Raw genomic sequence first — 23,970 nt, 5'->3', positions numbered from 1 at the left:
CAGTCAATCTGTGCATGAATGGCTAAATGACTGAATACGGGTTGGAGTCCTCACATTTGATAAAGCGCTATATAACAGCAGGTCATGTACCATTTCTAAATGAATCTGCCTGCCATTTTTAGTTCGCTGCTGCTGAATGAGAAACATCTGAGCCACAGAGTGAAGGTGATATTTTTTAGAGTCTGATAAAAAAGATATTTGGTTAATATTCCCCCCCTCCCCCCCTTTACTTCATTTGGTAAGTTTACACATTAAAGACATTTTCATTAGCGCTCTGTCAAAAGAATCCAACAGCTGTTGGTTTGAAAACAAGAGTTGGACAGCGGATGGAGTTCACACTAAAGAGAGAAGTGATGGAAGTCGTCTACTTCATCTCGCCGATGCAAGCGTCATGTTATCACACATTACTGTCATTTTATGCGGGAGTTTCCCGCATTACAAATGCCTGCAATCCTCCAGTGAATTTTCAAGGCCCGAGCTAGAGGGAAACAGATACACACTGTTGTTCCCTCCCGTTCACAATGTGACACTGATAGACTTTCACAGCTAAATTAGACAGTTAAAATACATTAAAAGTTGAAAACTTACCATTGTTGTTGTTGGCACTCAGTCTTACAACATTACCAGTCGCTCTCTGCCAGGGAGGACATGGCAATGCATACGCTCATGTGAACACAGGAATGGCTACTTAATGCGCTAATGCATCAGCGAATACATGTACATATTGCTGATGCCGATACAAGAAGAGAACAAATATTGACCCAAAATATCGGTTGACCTATGTATCAATAGACCTCTAATAAGAGTCTATAGAATAAATATGCTTTAAGAATCTACAGTTGCCACTTTTAAGAATCTCTGTGAGCTTATGTGAAGAGTTAAGCTGAATTAATGATGTTAAACACTGATTATGTAGTAGTCTTCATTTAAAGCAATCTGTTTAATCATTTACCTCCTCTCTCTGATTAGAGTCTCCCTCTTGGCCTCCTGGTCTGCCTGCCGGGCCTGTAGAAGGTTCTGCTTGGCATCCTTCTCATCCTGACGTATCTTGGCATAACTGGCAGCTCTCTCTGCTCGGTCCTACAACAACCACAATTTCCTCAAGTCAGGAGAAGAAATTTCATACAATGACAGCAACCTTCAAATTTAAGATAGGAAAAAGACCAGATTACCATAGCGATCTGTTGCTTCACTCGTTCTCTGGCAGCCTTCTCTTCTGCCTTTTCTCTGTTCCTTTCTTCTAGGAGTTGCTTGGTTTTCTCTTGATCCTGCTTTCTCTTAAATTCTTGGTTTTGCTTCCCCATCTTCCTGCGCTCAATTTCTTTTCTGACATCATTCTGAAAAACATGCAAGTAAATTAATAATGACTGAGAAGCCCCTCAGTCATTATTAGTGACTGAGGGGAAGAATGGTTTTAAAGAACCATTCTTCTTTAAAAAGAATGGTTAAATATAAACAAGTGTTTCTTTTTATATATTAAATTACAAAACTTAGTAAGTTATCTGTTTAAAAGAAATGGGATATAAAATGCATTTCACTAACTTGGTTGCTTAAAAAATAATAACAAATGCACAATAATTTATCTCAATCTTAAAAAGGGAATAAAATGGTTTTACAGCATAAAATGCTTTTTGAAAGTTTATGTACTTAAGTGTGTTTTTCTCTTAAAACAACGATCCTAAATTCAAATATTGTTGCCAAGAATGAGATATTAAGGGTTTAAAACTGTTTATTTGTCCCTGGATTCTGATGGAAGTAAGAGAGATTACACAAATCACCAGCATTACTGCCTGTAAACCAAGACCTAAGAATATATTATGTTATCTGCAAACTGGCTAAAGTGTTCTGTACAGTGTAATTTCTCAGTGATAACAATGATAAACGACGAGCATGATCTCTGAAAAAGCTACATGGGAGGATTACAGATCCCTGACAAAGTAAAACTGACACCTAGCCTGGAATGGTGACAAACCTTAGTCACGAGCCATCAACACATATACGAAGAATGAAAATTTATTCCCTTGAATGATCTTGACCATTTCCCAAAGGACTTCCAGCCATCAGTGCCTCTGAAGGCCTTCAAACAAGCTTAGCATTTAGACCTTTGGAAATGTTCTTTCTCTACTCATATTAGACATGAGCAAATAGAAGGTGACAGTGTGACTCTCCATTCATTTAAGGTATTCAGATAATGTCATGACAATTTGAAAGAGGCAAAAAAGAAAGTTATTTGGTAAATCAAAGAGGAGCAGAAGAGCCAAAATCAATGCTGAAGCCTCCAGACCCTAGTTTGGAGGCTTCAGCAGAAGGAACAATATCTTCTGCTGTCAGGTTGCTCAACAACTAGCTGGATGAGCAACAAGGACAGAATGGAGAGACAGGTGAGCAGCTTTATCCTGGTAACATGAAACATAAGCCTGCAGCAACAGGTGGAGGTGATGAGGCTGTTCTGAGCTAACACAACAGAAGCCAACGTGGGTAAAAACTGTCGGCTATACACCAACAAAGGCTGATCTGTAATGTCTGCATCCACCATTCAACACCACTCTCTGATACTGGACACATTCTTTACGTAAAGTATGACTGCTGTGAAGCAGCCAGCAGGATTGGGGACCTCTGCAACACAGAAAGCAGACTAATGTGGCATGGAGTCCTTTCTCTTCCAGACAAAATCCAATATCTTTTTGATGTTGTAGGCATGAAATCCAATAACCTAGGAAAGAATTGGGGCCTAGTGTATAAACTGTGCGTACGCCCAAAAAATGTGTGGCGTAAATATATGCAAACTTTTGACCTGCCGTGAAAATGTGTGGCAACGCAAACATTTTCTGAGGACAATAACAAACTACAAAGCACCAAAACTCACCTAAATACACTGAAACCTGAGTTCATTCAGTGTTATTTAGACCAAGAAGCACTGAAACAATGTTTATTCATGATTTCAATCTTTTATTGTATTTATATTGTATTTCATTTTATTGTATTGTAAACGATGAAACTGAACTACATTTATCCTCGGACAGTAACATAACACACAAAATTAATAAAATAAAAGGATGTGAAAACTTCACTTGAATGTAAATTGTAAATCTCCTCAGTTTTTGTCATGTAAAGATGCAACGCATCGGTCTGTGCGCCAAAGCGCATGAAGTACTTATTATCTGTGGGGTACTTTCATTCTCGCTGAAAAAGAAAACAGGGTTGGATCAGCAGATTAACTCCAAAACAGGTCAGGTTTGATCATTTTTAACCCTTTCATGAATTGTGGTCACTACAGTGGACAGCTATCTAAAAGCCATTTTCTTGTGCTTCCTGTGGATTTTTATGTTATAAATGCACACAGACCACTGAAGTGGACACTAATGCATCATAAAATATACCATCAACTACTGGCCATCAGCTGCAAATGCAAGAAATTATTATTGTTAAATACAATATGGCTGACAGACAAAAAAGCATGAGAACCGACCCGGTCCCTCCTTCTACTGTAGACGACTCTTGCAAGTAAAAAAAATATTGTGACATCAGATAACCCCTAAGGAACAATACTACTGATGTATTTTTCAAATAACTTTGTATTTGGACAAAATTACAATTGATCACATAAAAATAAAAAAAAAATAAAAAATTATTTTTACAAAAAAATTTTCCTACCTTTTTTATGCTTTAAGAAAAGAATTTTAAAAAATGGAAAAACAATTCTGACACAAAGGATCATAATTCATGCATGAGAGGGTTAAGGTGATCAAGGTGTGTAGACAATCACACTTATATAAGCAGCTGCACATAGGTGAGCTGCGTAATTGTGGAACCTTTTGGCTCTGATGGAAAACATCGGCAATAGAAAGATTTGGGGAGAGCATTTGATCAGAGATCATGTTGATCTGCTGTGAAAGGTTGATAATGGTGTATTAGCACTTAGATTACTTGAACTGATCATCCTGGAGCTCTGTGCAGAACTTAAAGGAGCTGTGTGTTAACAGTGCCGGTCCAGCTGGAGTTGTTGACAGATCGAGAGTCATTCTTCAGTCGAGCCATCCCAGCTTTCTGAATGCGCCTCTATGAATACAAGCATCTCTATTCTGTAAATGTGCAACTTATACACAATTCCTCTATTTAGAATAAATGTCCAGGTTCCCCACTCACCGCAAAGGACTCTGGGACGCTGTCTTTCTTTAAATCCTGGCTGAACGCTCTGCTGTTCAAACAAGCATTTGCACATGGATCTCTTTAGTTTCTTTTTTTTGATTTGGAATTATTTTGTTTACAATTTATTTTTATTTCTTGTGAGGTGACCTTATGTTCCCTGAAAGAACCTTTTAAAAAAATAGAAATTATTATAAATATTTATACTACTACAAGTAAGTACCGTTGCCATGGTTATTGCTTCAAGTGTTGGCAGCCTTCCAGGTATTTATACTAATTTACATATGTATTTATGAATATTTTGTGCACCCATTTGTCCAGATGCCTATTTTTAGTGTGAAAGCTGCACACTCTTTTATAAAGGAGGCCCCTGTTAGTTTTCATCACCAACCCCGGGAAAACAAAAGCTTAATGATATGTTACATATTCTAAATAATCTTAAATGGCAAGTGTCAAGCCATCATTCCCAGATGCCTCCATAAATATATGAGCAGCAAGACATCTGTATGCCTAAGTGTTACAGTAAGCATCTTAGCATGACAACCTTTCTTAAATTAGCAGTCGATATCAACATAGTAGAACTCAGTTATTAGAATGAGAACTCAATGCACAAAGGGAAGTTGAGCTTCTTAAGGGCTGGTGCAGAAAAAACATCCTGGCATCAGAAATTGAAAGAGATTAAATCGACTCCCTAAGGCAGGGGTGGGCACTCCCGGTCCTCGAGGGCCGGTGTCCTGCAACTCTTAGATGTCTCCCTGGTCCAACACACCTGAATCCAACAGCTGAATCTCCTCCTAAGTGCAGTCAAGTTCTCCAGAGTCCTGTTAACGACCTCATTATTTGACTCAGGTGTGTTGAAGTAGAGATGCATCTAAAAGTTGCAGGACACCGGCCCTCGAGGACCAGGAGTGCCCACCCCTGCCCTAAGGTCATAACTGAGGAACACACACCCGTTAGTGTTAGAAGCTGAGAGATTGGGCTACTTTCCATTTCTCTATGTACAGGCCACTAATGATCTCACCTGGTGCTAGGATGAGACTGTGAGTGTGAGACAGGTACAACAAAGACTGAAACACATACGAAACGATCTAGAGTCAATGCACAGCTTCAGCTAATACAACTAAAAACCAGCGATCAGGTCCAAAACCTGGGAGTAGTGATGGACTCTAACCTGAACCATCAGAGCCACATTGAGACAGTTACAAAGTCGGCCTTCTATCACCAGAAGAACATCTAGAGGATTAGAGGACTTATGTCTGCGAGATATAGAGAAACTCATCCATGCGTTTATCTTTAGTCACTGATTACTGCAACAGTGTCTTTACAGGTCTGTCCAACAAATCAATCAAACAGCTGCAGCTCATCCAGAAAGCTGCTGCTGGCATTCTCACTAAAACCAGGAAGATAGAGTCCCCCTACAGTCCCTCTTTCTACAGTAGGGACTGTAGAACCGGGGTTCTACAGTCCCTCCACTGGCTCCCTGTAGCTCAGAGAATAGACTTTAAAATACTGTTGTTAGTTTAGAAATCACTTAACAGCTTAGCACCACAATACATTAAAGATCTGCTGGTGTTTTATCAACTTTAAAGACCTCTCGGGTTCTGGTTCTGTTCTGCATCCCAAAAACCAGAACCAAACAAGGAGAAGCAGGATTCAGCTTCTATGCACCACAAATCACAGATCAGCTAAGGATATCCTCAGCTGATCTGAGGATATATATATATATATATATACAGTATATATATATATACATATATATATATATACACACACAAAGCTGCTTGAACGTTTGTGAACCACCCAAACATGTACCTTGTCGCACCTCCTTTTACAGCCATTACTTCAACCAAATGTCTTCTGTAACCACAAACGAGTGTGTCACATCTGCTTTTTGGGATTTTGTAAACTCCTCCTTGCAAAACTCTGCCAGTTGAGAGAGGTTGGAGGAACATCTGGCATCTACCACCTGTTTCAGATCTTGCCACAGTATTTCTATGGGATTGAAGGCCATACTTTGACTGGGCCAATCTAGAGAGTGAATCTTCTTTCCCTTAAGCCATTTCATGGTACTTTTGCTGGAATGTTTTGAATAATTGTCTTGTTGCATAATCAATTTCTGTCCCAGCTTCAACTCCCTGACTGATGGCAGGAGATTCTGGTCAAGAATTTGTTGACAGCCCTGGTAATTGATGGTTCCCTGGATTATACGGAGACGTCAGGGTCTGGAGGCAGAAAAGCAGGCCCAGACTTTCACATTTCCACCACCACGCTTGGGAGGAGCCTCTTCTCTTTAAATGCAGTGTCTTCTCTAAACATGGCACCTGTGATTATGGCCAAGAAATTAAATTTTTTACTCATCCGTCCAGAGAATAAACTTCTAGAAAGCTTCTGGTTTGTCCAAGTGCTCTCTGGCAAAGTTTAAATGGGCAACTTTGTTGCCCATTTAAGCCTCTGCTCTCATTCTTTCTTGAGAGCAGAGGCTTCTTTTTAGCAACTCTCCCATGAATGCCATGTCTATTGATATGTCGCCTGATTGTAGACACTGACACAGAGGTCTACAACTCTCTGGAAGTGATGCGCGGATTGACCGTTACCTGCATTATAATTTTTCTGGTGCTTATTTGTGTAAGTTTTGATGGCCATCCATTTCTGGGCAGAGTTGCGGTGATGCCTAATACCCTCCATTTGTAAATGATTTGTTTTACAGTGGATGGGTGAAGCTAGAATCCTTTGGAGATGGTCTTGCAGAAGGAAGAAGCTGTCACCACTTTCTTCCTGATGTCCCCAGATGTCTCCTTTCCTCTCAGCATTGTTGATCTGTTCTTCATGCCTTGACACAACAATGGTTTGGTTGGTTTCCCCTCTCTTTTAATCAGTGTGCCTCAAAACTTTCCCCAATGATGTCTCATTTGATTATATCTGAACCAAACAAATTAATCTTGGTCTCATCAGACCACAGGACCTGATTCCAGAAATCCATGTCCTTTATTGACATGTCTTCAGCAAACTGTTTGCGGGCTTTCTTGGTGCAGACTTCAGAAGACATGTCCTTCTGGAGTGACAGCCATGCAGACCAAGTTGATGTAGTGTGTGGCGTATGGTCTGAGCACTGAAGAGGGTGCTTAGACCCTCTTCTCTCACCTTTATTTTCTCAAGATAAACTGCCAACTCCTCTGTTTAGACTATAAATGGATGAACACAACATTGAAAACCCTTTAGTTTTCTCTGCTCTGTATGTAATGGAGACTGGAATTAAACGCGCCATTTCAACCAAAGGTTTGGAATGCGCTTCTGAACCAGTTGCGCTCTAAAGAGTCCAGTCCATAACTCAACACATGAGCTCCTGGTTAAAAAGACGCATTTAGTTCAGTGTCCATGAGATGATATTCAGAAATGATTTTTTTTATTAATTGATTTTAGTTGCCTCTGCGATGAACTTTTTGCATAAAGTCTAAAATGTCTGCCCATGTGCACCAGTCAAGGGTATTAATTATTACCCGTCAAAAAGAAGGACGGGCTTCAAAATTTCCCGTTGTTTTAAAAAATAACCAGTCAAATACGGAAAATATTCCATTAACGCGACCTCTGATCGGGACACCCTCTAATGGTCCATCGTAATTACATTTCCTGGATCCAGAGAAGTTCAAGTAAAACTATGTTTAGTCAATTTATTTCCTTACTTCTTTCTGTTCTTTGTTCCTTTGCTCTTGTCTCTCTTCCAGTTTCTTGGTCAATCTGTACAAAATTAAAAGAAAAAGAGGGGGGAAGAAAAATAAAATATAATTAGAATTATGCCTATAAGTGAAAAACAGACCGCTTTCCTTCTCTTGCCTGAAAGTTTGGTTGAAGTTGGAAAAAAGTTTAAAAGGTGTGCCTATAATCAAGTCAAACAGTTGAATGTAGGCCACAAGTCACAGATAAAAGAGCATGGTTGCTTCCATGGTCCTCCAACCTGTACACAGCACCCAAAAGGCTGTCTCCATGAAAATAAACAATCAAGATTTCATCACAGAAATGCTGTGCATGTTTGTAGTGACTACCTGTCCATGAAAATCAAAAATATTTTTAAAGGTGATAAAACAAAAAATTAATGTAACTTTGTGAGTATGAGTTTCTGGCTTATGCAGTTACAGAAAAAAATGAAAAATGCACCATTTTGGTTTATTCCAAAATTACAGGCAAACATGATACAGGTTCACAGAATCCCTTGCTGCTTCTCCTAATTTGGTTCCTGCATTGTTTGACTGCCTGATTGACTTACCCGCTCACCCACTGACTGAGTGGCAGACTGACTGGTGTTGACTAATTACTGCTGATTGGGTAACTGGTAAAAAAACACCAACTATATGACCACCCATGTGCATGCAGAGCTCCCTCAAGCCTAAATGAACTATTCAAACCACAACCTCAATTATATACTATATAAATACAAAGACATTAAGTGAGGACAATATCTCCAGAAGAGATGTTTCTTCCTGTCTTATCCACTTTTGTCTCTCCTGCATCAACGGCAAATACACGGAGACCCATCTTTTCCAAAATAGTCCAGCCATATTGTGAGGATTTGGCGTTTTCTTTGTGTTTTGAGTTCTCTGTGTATTTATTTTGAGTCTCCGTGTTGTCCTGTCTCCCCCTTGATTGTTCCCAGGTGTGTCTCGTTCTGTGATTACCCTCTGTGTATTTAACCCCACCTGTGTTCCTTGTTCCTCGTCGGGTCCTTGTCAGTTCTGCGTTGTTGTCGCACCAGTCTCTTTGTCCTATCGTTTAACCTGTTGCTACCAGTGCTGAGCCCTAGCTTCCGCTCTGCTGTGCTGCCAGTTTTATGGACTGTTCGGATTGTGCGTTGGACCGAGTCATTTTGGATATTTTCTTCATTAAACCATCATTTGCACGTCAACCTGGGTCTCAGCGTCTGCCTCACCTCCTCACCACACCACTTCATGACACCTATACTGTACTTGTTTCCATGGTCACCTGACGTACAGGTCAATTCAAATTCAATTCAAAAATCCTTTATTGAGCCCAAAGGAAAATTACATTTTTCTTGTCGTTGAAACAGTCCAGGTGACAAAGCAGGTTTGCTACTTATCAGGATGTGATTTGGGCTTCTAAATCATCTGGATCATCCAAGATAAAGAAATGGGCCTGTCATTCAAAATGGCTTCAGCCTCACAGAAAACAGTTTGCAACGTTTCATGAATTACAGGCAAACATGTAATTCATGATCTGCTGTTTTATAACTGAGGTCAGTACACTTCCGACTGATTGAATCAAGCACTCCCAGCACCTTGATGTGATGAGAACAAGGTTAGGATGGTTCGGGCAGAGCCTCTCTTTTGAGGTTTTCTGGGAAAACCCCCCTTTTGTTGGGGAAAGTCCATATCCAGGTTAAAAAAACATTTAAAAAATAACCTCTAAGCAGAAAGAAAAATATTTTCAAGTCAACATTTGTGCATTAAATGTGTTTTGTTGGTTTGACATAATACTCAACTCTTCTAAGAAATTAAATATGTTTTTGTTAGCATTAAGTAGAAAATCCTCATAAAAGTTTGCAAACATAACTTATCAAAATAAATTGGATGGATAATGGATTTTCTCTATTGAATAAAAACAGCCCAGTGATGGAGATGACATCAGTGCCATGACTGAGTTACAACACATTTAATTTCTCTTCAAGATTAATAAAGTATTTTGGAATTTGAAATTTTGAAATTGAAATTGAATTGAAAGCTCCAGATGTCTACATGGCCAGACAAAATGCTTGCTTCTAGGCCTGTCGCGATAAACGATAAATCAATTAATTGTACGATAAATTAAAACTATCCACGTCATTTTAATTATCGGCATTATCGTCTCTTCCAACCTTTTTCTCTTTCTGTTAATGACACTGAATGAAAAAAGGCTAAACTCCGGTGCTCTCCACTGACCCTCCCCTTTCTCATTTCCTTAGTGTAAAGCCCAGCGCACACTACACGATCTTAGAGCTGCCAGCCGATTGTCGGCCCATTTTCAAAACCTGAGATCACACATTAGCCGACAGAAATCCTAGGTATGACGGTTCGATCGGGTTCGATCCTGCCGTGTGGTGTCCAACAATGGGCACAAAATAATGGCTACAAGTCCAGTGAACTAATTTTAAAACCAGGCATTAATCAATGCTTTACTACAATCTACCTGCAATGCATGTGGCTAGTGTCAGCGTAAAGTCCTGACTGAATGAAAATCATTAGAACCTATTTAGGTCACGTTAATGAAGAACAGCTGAAAAGTTACCGGGTTTATCAACTGTGGTAGCAATTTCGCTCAAACTCCTCCCCTTGTCATTTCTATATTCTTTGCATGTTGAATAAACATTAATGTTGTTTCCACATATCATCTCCAATGTCCGCTGGACTTCGGGTCGCGCCGTGTCAGCTGTTTGGGATTCCCCTCCGTAATTTCCCCTCAGAAAGCACGGAGGGAATCCGCGCTTTCTGATTGGCTACCTGTCACATTCAACAGGTGTCGTTAAAGCTCCCAGTCGGGGAAAACCCCTGATTTAGATCGGAGCGGCCATGACGATCTACAGTAACACACCACACAATCTTACAGGATGACCAGTATGTGGGGTTGGGTGTATTTTGCTAATGCAACTCGTCTACTCTGATGCCTGATGAAACCTTGATTTAATAAAGTAAATAAAGCAATTTGGCTAAAATATCCAGATATCCTTCACATGGTCTGCCTGAGATGCCATGATAGGAAAGGTGGAGAACTAAAGCAGAGTACACATTGATTTAGTGGAACCAAAACATGTTTAGAAAGAAGGTGATCACGCAACAGGGATAGCTGCAGCCTTAAGAGGATTGTAAAGGAAATGTCATTTAATAGTTTATAAATTATACAACCAGAACACTTTAAAATGAAATGTTTTTAAATTAAAACATTACACAATGAAAATATTGCCAGACGTTAAGCAACCCAACAAGAACAAATTGCTAAATGACAAAACATTCTGAGTAACCCAAAGTTCTGCCTCTTTCTGTAGCTAGTTCTCTGCCATCACCTAATGGAAGCAGCAAGACATTACAGTTATACAATGGCCTTTTAGTACATTGTCCAAAATAATTGCTAGAATAAGACCAATTTTGTTTAAAGCTATTGAAAGCTTTCATTTTTGTTATTATCCATGTTGGCCACCTTTGACTTACAGTCATGCTTACAATACTTTTAGTTTTAGTTACAGTACTGACAAATGTTGCAGTAAAACAGACATATTTGCCTTTGAAAGGCCAAGCTGGTACATTTCGAAATGTGCAGCTCACTTGAAATTTTCTCCAGATGTTGGCAAAAACTTATCTAGTGCAAATAATAAAAACAAATCTGAGGCAAAGTTGTTCATAACTTAAGGTTCTAAAAATAAAATGGAATAACAAGGGCAAAAAAAAATATTGAACAAGTAAAGGAAGTTAAAGAACGGAATTAAAATTCATGACAGCAGCTGAATCATTAGTGTAATAATTTAGAAACCAATCCTGCCACTTAGTGCTTAGTACCATCAGCTGAATTAGTGCCTATGAAGTACCTAAGAACAGAGAAATGTGCTCTTTTACAGTTTTTGTTGTTAAACTGTCCATGGTTTGCATGTTTTAGGGGTACACTGATTTATTGGCCAGCCAATTTATCTGCGCCAATTTCCTTAATTTTGCGAGATGTGTGATCGGCCAATATAAAACTGATCTAATCCCCTAATTTTATCTACCACAGCAAAGGTCAAAAAATCCACCACTCTCCTCTATTTCTCAGCTGTGAGAGAGATTTGACTGACAGATTAACCCAACAGGTCATGTCTGCATGTTTGCAGTTTACAATATTCACCCTACTGCTAAAATCCAACTACTTTCTTGCTTTATTTAGCAACATTTTATTCAAAGACATTGGTGTTGGCCAAAATAGGAATTGGTTCGATTTTGGCAGGTTCGATTTTAAAGATTGGTACTCGGTGCTCAGCCAGAAAACTGCAATTAGTGCATCCCTAGTATATTTAGCTCAGGCCCACCTGAAATTTCCAACCAATGACAAAATATCTCTTACACACACAAAAAAGTTCTGCATAGAACTCCACAAGCTGCCCTTGTCTCTAGGATAGTCTTTCTCAAACTGCTGTCCTGGACCACAAGCTTCTGTGATCCAGAAGCTTGTGGTAGCTTCTGGACCACAAGTGGTCCAGGAGGTGCTGCATATGAACCACGGTTTATTTGCCGTGACGTGAGCTCAAAGTGTGACACTACGGTGGAAAGAAAACAACTCCAGGAACATTATATGATCAGAGGAAGCTAAGTTATAGCTGCTGAGTGTTGATGTGTTGTTCACTAGCGATTGGATTCCTTTGAACGGTTAGCAGTAGGAATTGCTCCAGTTAGTCAGCACTGTTCTTTGTTTTTTGTGACTTTGCTTGGTAATTAATGAAGTTCTGCTTTCTGGTCAACAGCTATTATTGTTTTTATTTAGTTAAACGTATTAAATTAAGTTAAACAAATACAATAAATAAATACAAACCCATAGAAATTGATTAATTATTCTTAGATTTAATGGTGCAGAAAAAGTTTTTTGTTTCTGTTAGAGCAACTGAAGTCTATTTTTCTTTAATCGTGCTTCTAAATTACAAATAGCCCTAAATGTTATTAATGCACATGACACTTGGTAAAAAAGAAAAACTTATTTTTTTATTTCTGTGTTTGGCATCATTGGAAAGCTTAGACTCCACACTTTCAGAATCTGATAACTCAAAATGCCCAACTGGACGTGTTCATGTCTTTGTCGTGAACAGGCCAATTTACCACTCTTCTCATTAGGATGAACAAAGAAAACAACAATACATGAGTTAAGAGACTAATATTTTTGTTTCAGGTTGCATCATATATTAAGATGCGTTATCGCAGGGGCTTTCAGGTTAGGTGGTCCGCGACTGTTCATTAAATGGGTTAAGTGGTCCGCGCCCTGAAATGTTTGAAAAACACTGCTTTAGGATGATGACCCCTTGTGAAGAGCTTCAAATTGTTCAACAAGTATAGGTGTTTCAAAGAAAAAGCACTAAAACGCTATGGTTGACATGGTTAATGACTTTGTACTTGCATAGCGCTTTATCAAGTCCAGAAGACTTCAAAGTGCTTCAAGCTAGTCATTAACCCATTCACACACACACTGATGGTAGCAAGCTACTGGATAGTAGCCACAGCAGCCCTGGGGCAGTCTGAGAGAAGTGAGGCTGCCATGCAGCCCTCTGACCCCCCTAGCAGGCAATGCGGGTGAAGTGTCTTGCCCAAGGACACAACGACAGAGCAGGTGGAGCGGGAATCAAACCAGGAACCCACTGAACTCAACCATCATTGCCCCATAAACACTACATTGTTTAAGAACAAGAGTACAATGCTACATTTATTAGGTTTAACTGCAAAACACCATAGCAACAGTAAAGTCTGGAGGTGGGAACTTCATAGTATGAGCCTTTTTTTCAGCATACAGAATTGGCTGTATGTATAACAACATATTAATAAAACATTTTTCTGCCATCTACCAAGTGGATGAAGAGATGAGACTCAGCAGGACAAACATACAGCTGAGATGCACAAATAGGATTTTCTGGAACATCTTTGAGTTGATCCAAAAATTCTTTTGCATTTTTCCATTTGTTTTTTCTAGTTACAGTGAAAGGTGTGTACATCAAGTATGATTACCAACTTGTGAGATCATATTTTACAGAACTCACCATCTTTCCTAGAAGTTTGATAACCTTAGTGCCAACAGTGCTGTCAAATCGCGCTTCCCCTATATTTACAATAATTAACTGCAGCGCTAAGTTATTTAGCTCAGCATCTAAGCAAAAACAAGAGTTTTCAACTGCAGTTAAGTTGTTGAGAATATTTCAGTTTTTAAGTCAATAATCCTGGATTTAACGTATGCATAGTAAACACCATTTTGGCAAATTGGGGAAGGGATTCACATTTGTAAACATCTTACAATATTGCAATAAAAGTTTGTTAGATACTCCCTGCCTGTACTATGCAGAAATGAATACAAATCCAAGTTGCTCTTACCTTTCTACTTTTGCATTCAGGTTTTCATTCTCAGAACAGGTAGCCTGACATAAAGAGGAATTCTCCATAGAGGGCTTTGCGCTGGAAACACCATCTCCATCTGCTGAACTCGAAAGGGGTTCTATAATGAAAAAGACCACAATCGATCAATTGAATTTATTTGTATAGCACATTTCAGCATCAAAGCAGTTCAAAATGCTTTACATCAGAAAAACACTAAGATATGAATTCATAAAAAAAACACCTTACAGTCAACAATTCATAAACCAGTAACAAACATAAAATTTTGGTGAGGGCCACCAAAATAATCAATGTACATCAAATATGCTGGTTGATGTTCCATTAATGATATTAAAAAGCAACTCGAAACAAGTGGGTTTAGCCTTGATTTAAAGGAGTAGACCATATTATTCCTGTTTAGGTCTAAAGATAATAACTTCAGTTTTGTTTCTGTTCAGCTGGAGTCGCTTAGAACATCTACAGTATCTGTTCTAAGCATCTGTTCAGTGATTGGATAGGTTCAGAGTCACCTGGTGACATCGTTGTGTAGAACTATGTGCGTTGCTGCGGTAACTAATCTTATGTCTTGTTATAACCTGAGCTAGTGGGAGCATATAGATATCAAATAAGAGGGGTCCTAGGATTAAACCTTGGGTTACACTACATGTGACTTCTGTCCGCTTCGATGAGAAGTTACTTATTGAAACAAAGAAATCTCTGTTCTTTATGTAAGATTTGAATCAGTTGGGGATTGGACCGGAGAGTCATACACAACTCACCAGTTGATTCAGTAATATGTCATGATCAACAGTGTCAAAAGCTGCACTGAGGTCCAACAAAACCAGCACTGTTTTTGTTGGACCTGTATTTATATGGATGTCACAGTCTGTATTTAGATGGATGTCACTGAACACTTTGATAAAGGCTGTCTCAGTACTATGGAAACTAGACTGATAGACATTAAAGCAGTTGGTTATCGTTAGGAAGCTATTTAACTATTAAAACCGATTTTTCAATAACAATGAATGGCACTTTAGAGTTTGTCCTGTAATTCTGCATCAGTGATTTGTCCAGATTGTTCTTTTTAATCAGTGGTTTAATCCTGCTGTTTTTAAAGCCTGAGGATTTCTCAGCATTTCTGCTGTGTGGGCATAGTATTGATATCAATGATAGTATTGATATTTAGTGTGCATGTGCACACTAAATGTGCACATGCACATTTAGTGTGTATGTGCAGATTAACCCTCTAATTTTTTGGAAGTTTTTCTGTAAAGAAGTTGGCAAATTCATTTAGTCACAGTCTCAAGGGGGTTTGTGATCCTGTCTACTGTTGCAAATAAAACTCGAGCATTTGCTTGAGTTAGAATGTCAATGTTTTTGTTTATGATTTCTGAAAGAACTTTCCTCTTGCATGTTTTAGTGTGGAGTGAAAAGAAAAGGTTGAGTCATTTATTGTTTAACATACATGTAGAATAAATCTAATAAATTGTAAAAGTTAAACTTGCACTAATATACAAATGAGGATAATTTGTATATTAGTGCAAATGATCCTCTAACATCATTTAGAGGATCATGATTATGAGGATCATCATAATCTATCTGGCAATCTATGCTTGTCAGATAGATTATCTGGCAAGCAAATAATCTACCCTAGCTTACGTGCAGTTGACACAAGTGATTGTCAGTGTAAGCTAATAAGCTCCTGATTTAACATGGTCAAAATCCTCACATTTCACCTGTGTCCTGGGCTGCACCACCTCTGGAAAAAAGCTCCCCCAATGATAATTTTTAAGCGCAAAACTATGCCGGAAACCAACTCCCAAAGGACACTGTGGTTAAAGTCAACCAGAAAGGATGGATGCTACAAAATCTAATGAAGGACTGGTTAATGGAGTGCTACAGAAAGCACCCAGGAGGATTTTTTCACCAGAAAAAAGTGCTGATTGTTTGGACAGTATGAGGGCCCACACCACCAATTCGGTGAAAGCAGTCATCAAGAGCACTAACTCAATTCCTGCTGTTATTCCTGGAGGTACAACAAAGTATTTGCAACCCCTAGACGTCAGTGTGAATCAAGCATTTATAGCAGCACTCAAGGGTGAATGGGAGGGTTGGTTTACTATCGCTGATAAATCCTTCACAAAAACTGGCAGCATGCAAAGAGCGACATTTTCTGAGGTTTGTTAGTGGAGCCTAACAACGTGGAGTAGAGTGAATGAATCCACCGTCACCGAAAGGCTGGACTGCTGCGTGAAGAGGGCACCACAGCTTCAAAGCCATCTTTACCCCGGGATGACAGCAACACGCACAGCAACACTGACACAGAGACAGAAAAGGTATGTGACAAAGCTGTTCTGAGGCTGTTCAACTCCAACACTGAAGAAGATGACTTCAATGGTTTCAGTATACAGGACAAAGATGAAAAAAACCAATCAATAGCTTTCATGTTTTGTTTGATCAGCACTTTTACTATGCTACAGGCACTGTTCAGAAACTAATCAGTTCAGTTATGTTCAGTTAAAGCTGAACTTGGCAACTTTGTCTTCTTTTTCAAGATTATTCCACAAGGATGCAGCAAAGGGCTGTGTCCTTGTGGAAAACCAGAAAACCGAGAGTGGCAGAGGTATCAGCGGCTTACAGCCCGGTTATAATGTACATTTCCAGTTTTTTAAAAAAACTTTGTGGGTTTGTGAGGTGTGCTCTATAGTCTGGAAAAAATGGTAATTATACAAACTTATTAAAAAAGCATATAAAGGAAATATTAAAAATATGTACAGTACAGACCAAAAGTTTGGACACACCTTCTAATTCAATGAGTTTTCTTTATTTTCATGACTATTTATAAGGCAAGAAATCCCACTTATTAACCTGACAGGGCAGGTTAACCTATGAAGTGAAAACCATTTCAGGTGACTACCTGTTGAAGCTCATCAAGAAAATGCAGAGTGTGTGCAAAGCAGTAATCACAGCAAAAGGTTGCTACTTTGAAGAAACTAGAATATAAGGGGTATTTTCAGTTGTTTTACACTTTTTTGTTTAGTGCATATTTCCACATGTGTTATTCATAGTTTTGATGCCTTCAGTGTGAATCTACAATGTCAATAGTTATGAAAATAAAGGAAACTCATTGAATTAAAAGGTGTGTCCAAACATTTGGTCTGTACTGTATGTGCTAACTACTCAACCCAAAAGAAACACTCAATAGATTTAAAAAGGCAGATTAGTAAACTGCTGCATAGCTTAGAGCATTTAGTAATGTTCTTCAGCATTTGTCATTGGAGCTGACTGCCTTCATGCTTAGAGAACAGATCATCAAATGGATAACTCCTGTATGCATAAACATAATCAATAGATAGGACGAACCAAAAAATAAATAAAAACTTTTCTAATACGCCTCTTTCATTATTCTGACACTTAACAAGTAGAAATTATTTAATAATGTCCTATGTGCTCACACCTCCGCTAACATAAGGCACTAGCATTACTATCATGACTGGCTATAATTGGGGTTTTAAAAAATTGTATCCTCAGTGTCCAGCTAAACTCTTTGCAGTTTTGACTACTAAGACATTTATGCCATTTACTCAAAGAATCTCCACAGTCAGTACCATTGATTAGGGCAGTGAGTTCCAATTCCCATTTATTTAATCTCTCCATCAACTTTTTTTCCATCTTGATCAGTGTGCAATTTCTGATGTGGAATCGAAATAATATTTTTAAAATTAAAATTAAAATTTTATCTTCTACCACATCAAACAAGCATTGTTCAAAATCTGTCAGTATTTTTACTTATCTAGTTTCTCATGATTCTGAAAATAATGCCTTATTTGGAAGCATCTGAATAGGTGACCATTATCCCCGTTATATTTGTTTCAAAGTTGAGAAAAAGTTTTGAGTGCTGTTCTTGCAAATAGTTTATTTATTGTAATCAAGCCGCTGTCTGCCCATTTACCAAAAAAATTCCCCCATCAAGTTTCGTAGGTACAAAATCAATTATGTCAGTTATTCCAGATGGTTGTGATAAATAAAACAGCAACCTTAATATCTTCCTGACCTTTTATGTTTCCTAGAGGAAACATAATCCATTTTTCAGTGTGTGTGCATGGTTGTGTGTCCTGTGTGTGCCCTACGACAGACTGGCGACCTGTCCAGGGTGAACCCCGCCTCTCGCCCAGAACGTTAGCTGGAGATAGGCACCAGCAGCCCTCCCGACCTCACTCGGGACAAGGATGTTAGAAAACGGATGGATGGATGGATGGATGGAAGTTTTCACCTTTTTTTTATCTTAAAAAAGATAAAGCTGCTACGGAACTGATGAATTTTCTACAGAGCATTGTTCCAGCTGTAACCATTTTTTTATTTATTTTTTTCCATTTTTTTTCTCCGAAGAGTTTTTGCGGCGCTAGTGGCTCGTATTTTTTCGACAGTAGGCAGACAGGAAGGAGGGTGAGGAGAGGGGGGAAGACATGCGGCGAAGGTCGTCGGGACCGGGAGTCGAACCCGCGACGTCCACGTCGAGGACTAAGGCCTCCAAACGTGGGGCGTGCTAACCCCCTGCGCCACCACGGCACGCCCCAACCATTTTGTATCTATCTAGAACTTGATCCATGAAACTAGAGCCATAAGCTACGCTGTCCAAAAATAACTCATAATATGTGGAAGGGCCAGAGCAACTAAGTCTTAAGAGGGACAAATAACTTTATCTCACTCTCAGGTGGTTGTTTTGCCAGATTAATTTAGATATTAGTCTGTCCAAAAGTTTAAAGGTGATGTTATTAACTACGACCTGGAGGGAGTTAAAGAGAAAAGGTAGCCATGGTAGCACATTCATCCTGATAGTTACCATGTTGCCCACTAGAAATAGGGGGACAATTTGCAATCCCTCCAAATCTTTTTTTAATCTGCGATAAAAGCTTGCTATAAATTGGTGTCATATAACTGTGACAAGTCAGTCAGTGTGACCCCCAAGTATCTCAAACCAACTTTTGCCTAAACTTTACCTCTTCTCCACTTCTGGCAGGAACAGAGTAAAGATGGCAACTCAGTAGAGAGGCTCCCGAGACAACCGGAGAAATGACTGAATTACTCCCATTCAGCTGATTGGGATTGTCTAACAAAAACCAGTTATTGTGGGTAAGACAGTAACGAAGCCCAAACGACAATATAATAATTAAGAGGGAGGACTTAAAGTTTCACAAACGGGTACAGCTAACATATTGTAGCTTTAAGCTAATGTCATCTAAGGACAGAATGGCAAGCCTGGAAGTGTTTTTAGAAGAACTGAGAGGGTTCCGTCAGGAATCCAAGGAACAACTTTCAACTAGTAAAGAGGAAATACGAATGGCGAATGTAAGGATTAATGAAGTAGAGGAGCAGCCGGAGAAGACGAAGGAGCGAACCCAGGAAGTGGTAGCAGAACTGGAGGATAAGCTGGTGGACCCGGAGAGCCAATCTAGGAGAGAGAATGTCAGGATGTATTGTATTCCAGAGAGGGCTGAAAAGGACTCTGAATCCATGGTTACATTTGTGGAAACTGAAAGAAGGGCCCGGTCTGGAAGACAGCAGGCCAGACATGCAGATTGAACGAGACCATTGGGCGCTGGGACCGCAGCCACCAGAGGGCACGCCACCGCGGTCAATCGTTGTGAGAATTCTGAGCTTCAAATGTAAAGAGTAGTTACTTCGCAAGGCTTGACAGCATAAGGAATTTGTCTGGTGTGAAAAACAAATAAATCTGGACCATGACTACCAGATTTACCAGCCATCCTCAGAAAGCGCTGAGAGTTCACCAAGGTTCGGAGGGTTATGAAACAGAACGGCGTTTCTTTTCAGACACTCTGCCCTGTGAGGCTGCAAGCGAGACACAAAGAAGGGTCCAAAACCTACAACACCATAGAGGAAGCCACCGAGGACCTGGCCAAAAGGGGCTACAAAGTAAAAGTCATCAGATCTCCAGCTTCCCTGAAGAACCTGGACAGCTGCTCCAGGTTGAGCAGCTGTCCTGGAGCAAAAAGGAGGGGGAGAAAACCGAAAGGCTCCTCCGGCTCTGAGAGAGGAGAAAATAATAAAAATAAATTATAAATTATAATTTATAAATTAATTATATAAATTAGATAACTATTAATTAATTAATTAATTAATTAATTAATTAGTCAATTAATTAATATATATAACCCTAACCCTTATAGAGATGTTTGTCTCCATGATACACCAAACACTTCATGGCTCACCAGACTGACAAGGCCAATCCTGTCTTATAAGTCTGGTGTAGTGTCTGGTAGGTGGGGTCCTAGCTACGGCAAGCTTCTTGACAACATAGCAGGACTGGTTCTCAGGAACTGTGCTAACCAGCTGGCCCACATCCTCACGGACACCTCGCTGAGCTATGCTGTTGTTCAAACCAGCTTCTAGGTTGCCACCATCATGCCAATACCCAAAAAACCCACAATTTCATCACTTAACTATCTCAAAACTCCCTCCTCTTTTGATCTGCTCCAGTTTGCATATCGCTCCACAGAGGACGCCATTTCTTCTACATTACAAGAAACACCTCAACTTACAAGCCATATTCTCAATAAAATTCAACCTAGTTTTGGGACATGGTTTCTCTGACATTGGACTTTAGAAGACCCAGTGGACCACAAGCAGCAGACAACATGGCATCACTGAGTGGAGACGTCATACTGGAACTCAAGCAACGTGGATTCTCTGCCTCTACACTCTCCAGGACAGACATCAAGAGAATAGCAGTAGGCCCCCTTAAATCTATCTGTCAAATTCCAGTTTGTTCAGGTAAATGATAAATCTTCTTCACACTCCGGTGTTACTTGTAGAATACCACAGGCTTGGGACAAATTATTTACTGTATAGAGTTTATGCTTCCAGTTGGGAAGTTTATCAGCACGTGATGAATTTCCACTGTTATACTGATGACACCCAGCTGTATCTGTCCTTAAATTCTTATGAATCCAATCAGGTCGGTAGGTTACAGACATGTGCTGAAGACAAAGCCGTTGGATGACCTAATTTCCCCCCTCAATCCCTTTTAAGTTTAGTAAAAACATAAGTTGACATCTTTGGAGCAGAAACTCTGAAAAAGGAACTTCTTAGACAATCACTGAATGAGTGAGCAATCATTCACACCTTTTGTTGCAGCTGGTGCCTCTCCAGGTTCATCACTGATCCTTTCCAGGGCTGGAACTGAGCTAGGATCCATAGCTGTGCTATCAGGTGGTCTGGTCTCTAAAGAATCCTGTGCATCTGTTGTAGCAGTATCTTCTATTCCTTGACAGTGCATCTATAAGAAAACAGGAAAATGCATACAACATTTTATAGATTCAGCTTCCTTAAAGGAAAATAGGTAAAGACAAGAGAAAAAAAGTTGTTCATATTTTTAGTTTTCATATTCGTGTTTCCCAAGTTAAATAAAATGCATACTGTATTAAATACTGTAAATGTTTTATTGTCTGGCGTTCTGTCCTATGTTAGTCGTTTTCATCGATTTCCATCTGCTAAAGCAGATAATTAGGTTTAGAAGGTTTGTGGCTCAACAAAGTCTACAAAACTTAGACCTGGCTAAATTTTGTTAGTGTCTGGTTTATTGAATCTACATTTGAAAGCCTAAGGTACACATCCACCAAGGATTACAGTTTAAATTGCTTTAATTTACTAAGAAGTTTGTTTCAGATAGGAAATTAGAGACCAATCTATCAATAAACCAATATAAAAACAGAAAAGTTTTCATTTACTTTTTTTTTTTATGCTGAACTTTTTTTTGAACAGTTACAGTGGAGAGACAACATATTTATATTCAGACACAATTGTTCATTATCAATGTCTATATTATCTGGTTTTGGGAATGGTGTCATCCTTGTTTGCAAAATCATTCCATTCTTTCAATTTTTCAATAAATTGGTCCTCTTGCACTCTTACTCTATATGTGAGTTTTTACATCACAGAAATCTCCTCCACAATGCTCTGCCACTGCTGCACAGTTGGTGGGTCCTCTTTGTACCATAATCTTGTGATGGCGTTTTGAGTTATACAAGGTATTCATCACCTTTTTAAATTATGCCATGTGCAACACACCCCAAATAGAGTGTCCTACATGATCTGGGTACTCCACATCCTATTCTTTTTTTAAAGTAAGAAACATGTTATCCCAGTATGCAGTTATTTTTTGACATGACTAGAATATGTGCATGTGACCTCCAGCCATCTGACCACAGAATGTCCACCACGGTTGTGGATTGGATCCCATACGCTTCCTACTATTTGGGTTATGAAACATCTAACTATTTTTTAAATTGAATTCTCTCCAAACATGGAAGCAGGTGGATGTGCATTGTGTTTTACAGATTTTAAGCCACTCTTCCTCACTTATATGGTTCTTCCATTCCTTTCACCACTTTTTAAATTATATATAGGCCAAATTTTGCCTGGCGAATAACTAACATATTGTCATTTTGAGACCATTGTTAACTAATTGCATAACAATGCAAATATACCCCCTCAGAGGTCAATAAATTAGTATCAAAAGAACATTTAAGGCTGGAACTGGAAGAGCTTTTATATTTAAAAAAATGATGAGGGGGACTTAGGAGGTTTGCATTAGGCATTGTTCACTTTCAATTGATGGCAGGGGGTAGGGGTTGGCTCCTCTCAAGATGCCGCATCGGGCGGTTTTCCATGTCGCCCCTATCAAAAACGGCACTGCACCTCAGTCATTGAGGAATGTCAATAGGATGGTCCCCAAGCAAAGAAGCCAGCATCGGCACATTTTAGGTGCAGATGTGCTCAGATGTGTATTGCTTAGTTGCTACTGCTTTATAACATAGCAGCTCCAAATCCTTTTGCCTTTTTATTTGCTTATTGCATCTTTGTGATTTTGTTCTAGTTTTATATATATATATATACTGTATATATATATATATATATATATATATATATATATATATATATATATATATATATATATATATATATATATATATGTAAATGATGTCCAAGAAATCATCTTCCCTCGTATTACTGCCTTCAGGGCATCCTATAGCATTAGTAGATCATCTTTACCAATATCATTTATCTCTATATGAAATTATTTTCTATTTTATTTCTTTAAATTTTTTATCAAAAAATTCAAACTTCTTTGCACCACTATGTACTGTATGTCTCTGTACTGTCCGAGGCTACGAGGAAAATGCAACCCAAATCAGACTTTTTTTAGCTAGCCCATATGCAACCTGTAATTGACTTTTTCATGACAATCTGAACGACCCAAATTTGATGTTTTCGAACCCCCAAAAGTCTGATCTGTTCCACTTCCTTATGTGGTACTAAATCAGATTGTTTTCAAAACGTTCACAGTCTAAATGGTGTAATGTAAAATTTTATGATCTGCTCCTCATCCCTCTTCTGCTTTAGGTTATCTGCATAGTCTTATGAGATTGGTCAAGCGGCTTTCACATAGACCTCTACAGTATCATATAACAGCAGGGAGAGGTTCTTGATCAAAGAACAATCCCATTTCCTTAACAATAGACAATTGGCAAAACCATCTGTATTGGGCTCCACAGAATCCTTATGAATTCGTCCAATCACATAGAGTGATTGGACGAAATATACGTGACATCAAGGATTCACATGTATAGTCCCTTCTCTGACCAGAACCTATAAAAGAAAGCCAAATCCACTTGCATACTTGACAGACTCCTTTGACTCTGTATTTCTGTTCTGACCTCGCAATGTT

At 39.0% G+C, this 23,970-nt stretch overlaps 1 protein-coding gene across 1 annotated transcript in view; it reads right to left on the bottom strand.

The window, feature by feature from the left end:
• ubxn4 (UBX domain protein 4) overlaps positions 1–23,970 on the bottom strand; it is a 41,243-nt gene that overhangs the window by 9,348 nt on the left and 7,925 nt on the right. The window contains exons 5-9 of the mRNA XM_005813503.3: positions 21,366–21,519; positions 14,223–14,343; positions 7,827–7,881; positions 1,173–1,337; positions 953–1,080 (exon numbers count right to left, since the gene is read on the bottom strand). Of these exons, the coding sequence (XP_005813560.1) occupies positions 953–1,080; positions 1,173–1,337; positions 7,827–7,881; positions 14,223–14,343; positions 21,366–21,519 (623 nt within the window). The remainder of the gene's footprint in view (positions 1–952; positions 1,081–1,172; positions 1,338–7,826; positions 7,882–14,222; positions 14,344–21,365; positions 21,520–23,970) is intronic.

The sequence above is a fragment of the Xiphophorus maculatus genome, chromosome 7, assembly GCF_002775205.1.
Source record: "Xiphophorus maculatus strain JP 163 A chromosome 7, X_maculatus-5.0-male, whole genome shotgun sequence".
Classification (NCBI taxonomy): Eukaryota; Metazoa; Chordata; class Actinopteri; order Cyprinodontiformes; family Poeciliidae; genus Xiphophorus; species Xiphophorus maculatus.
This window is presented reverse-complemented; position numbering and strand designations above follow the sequence as displayed.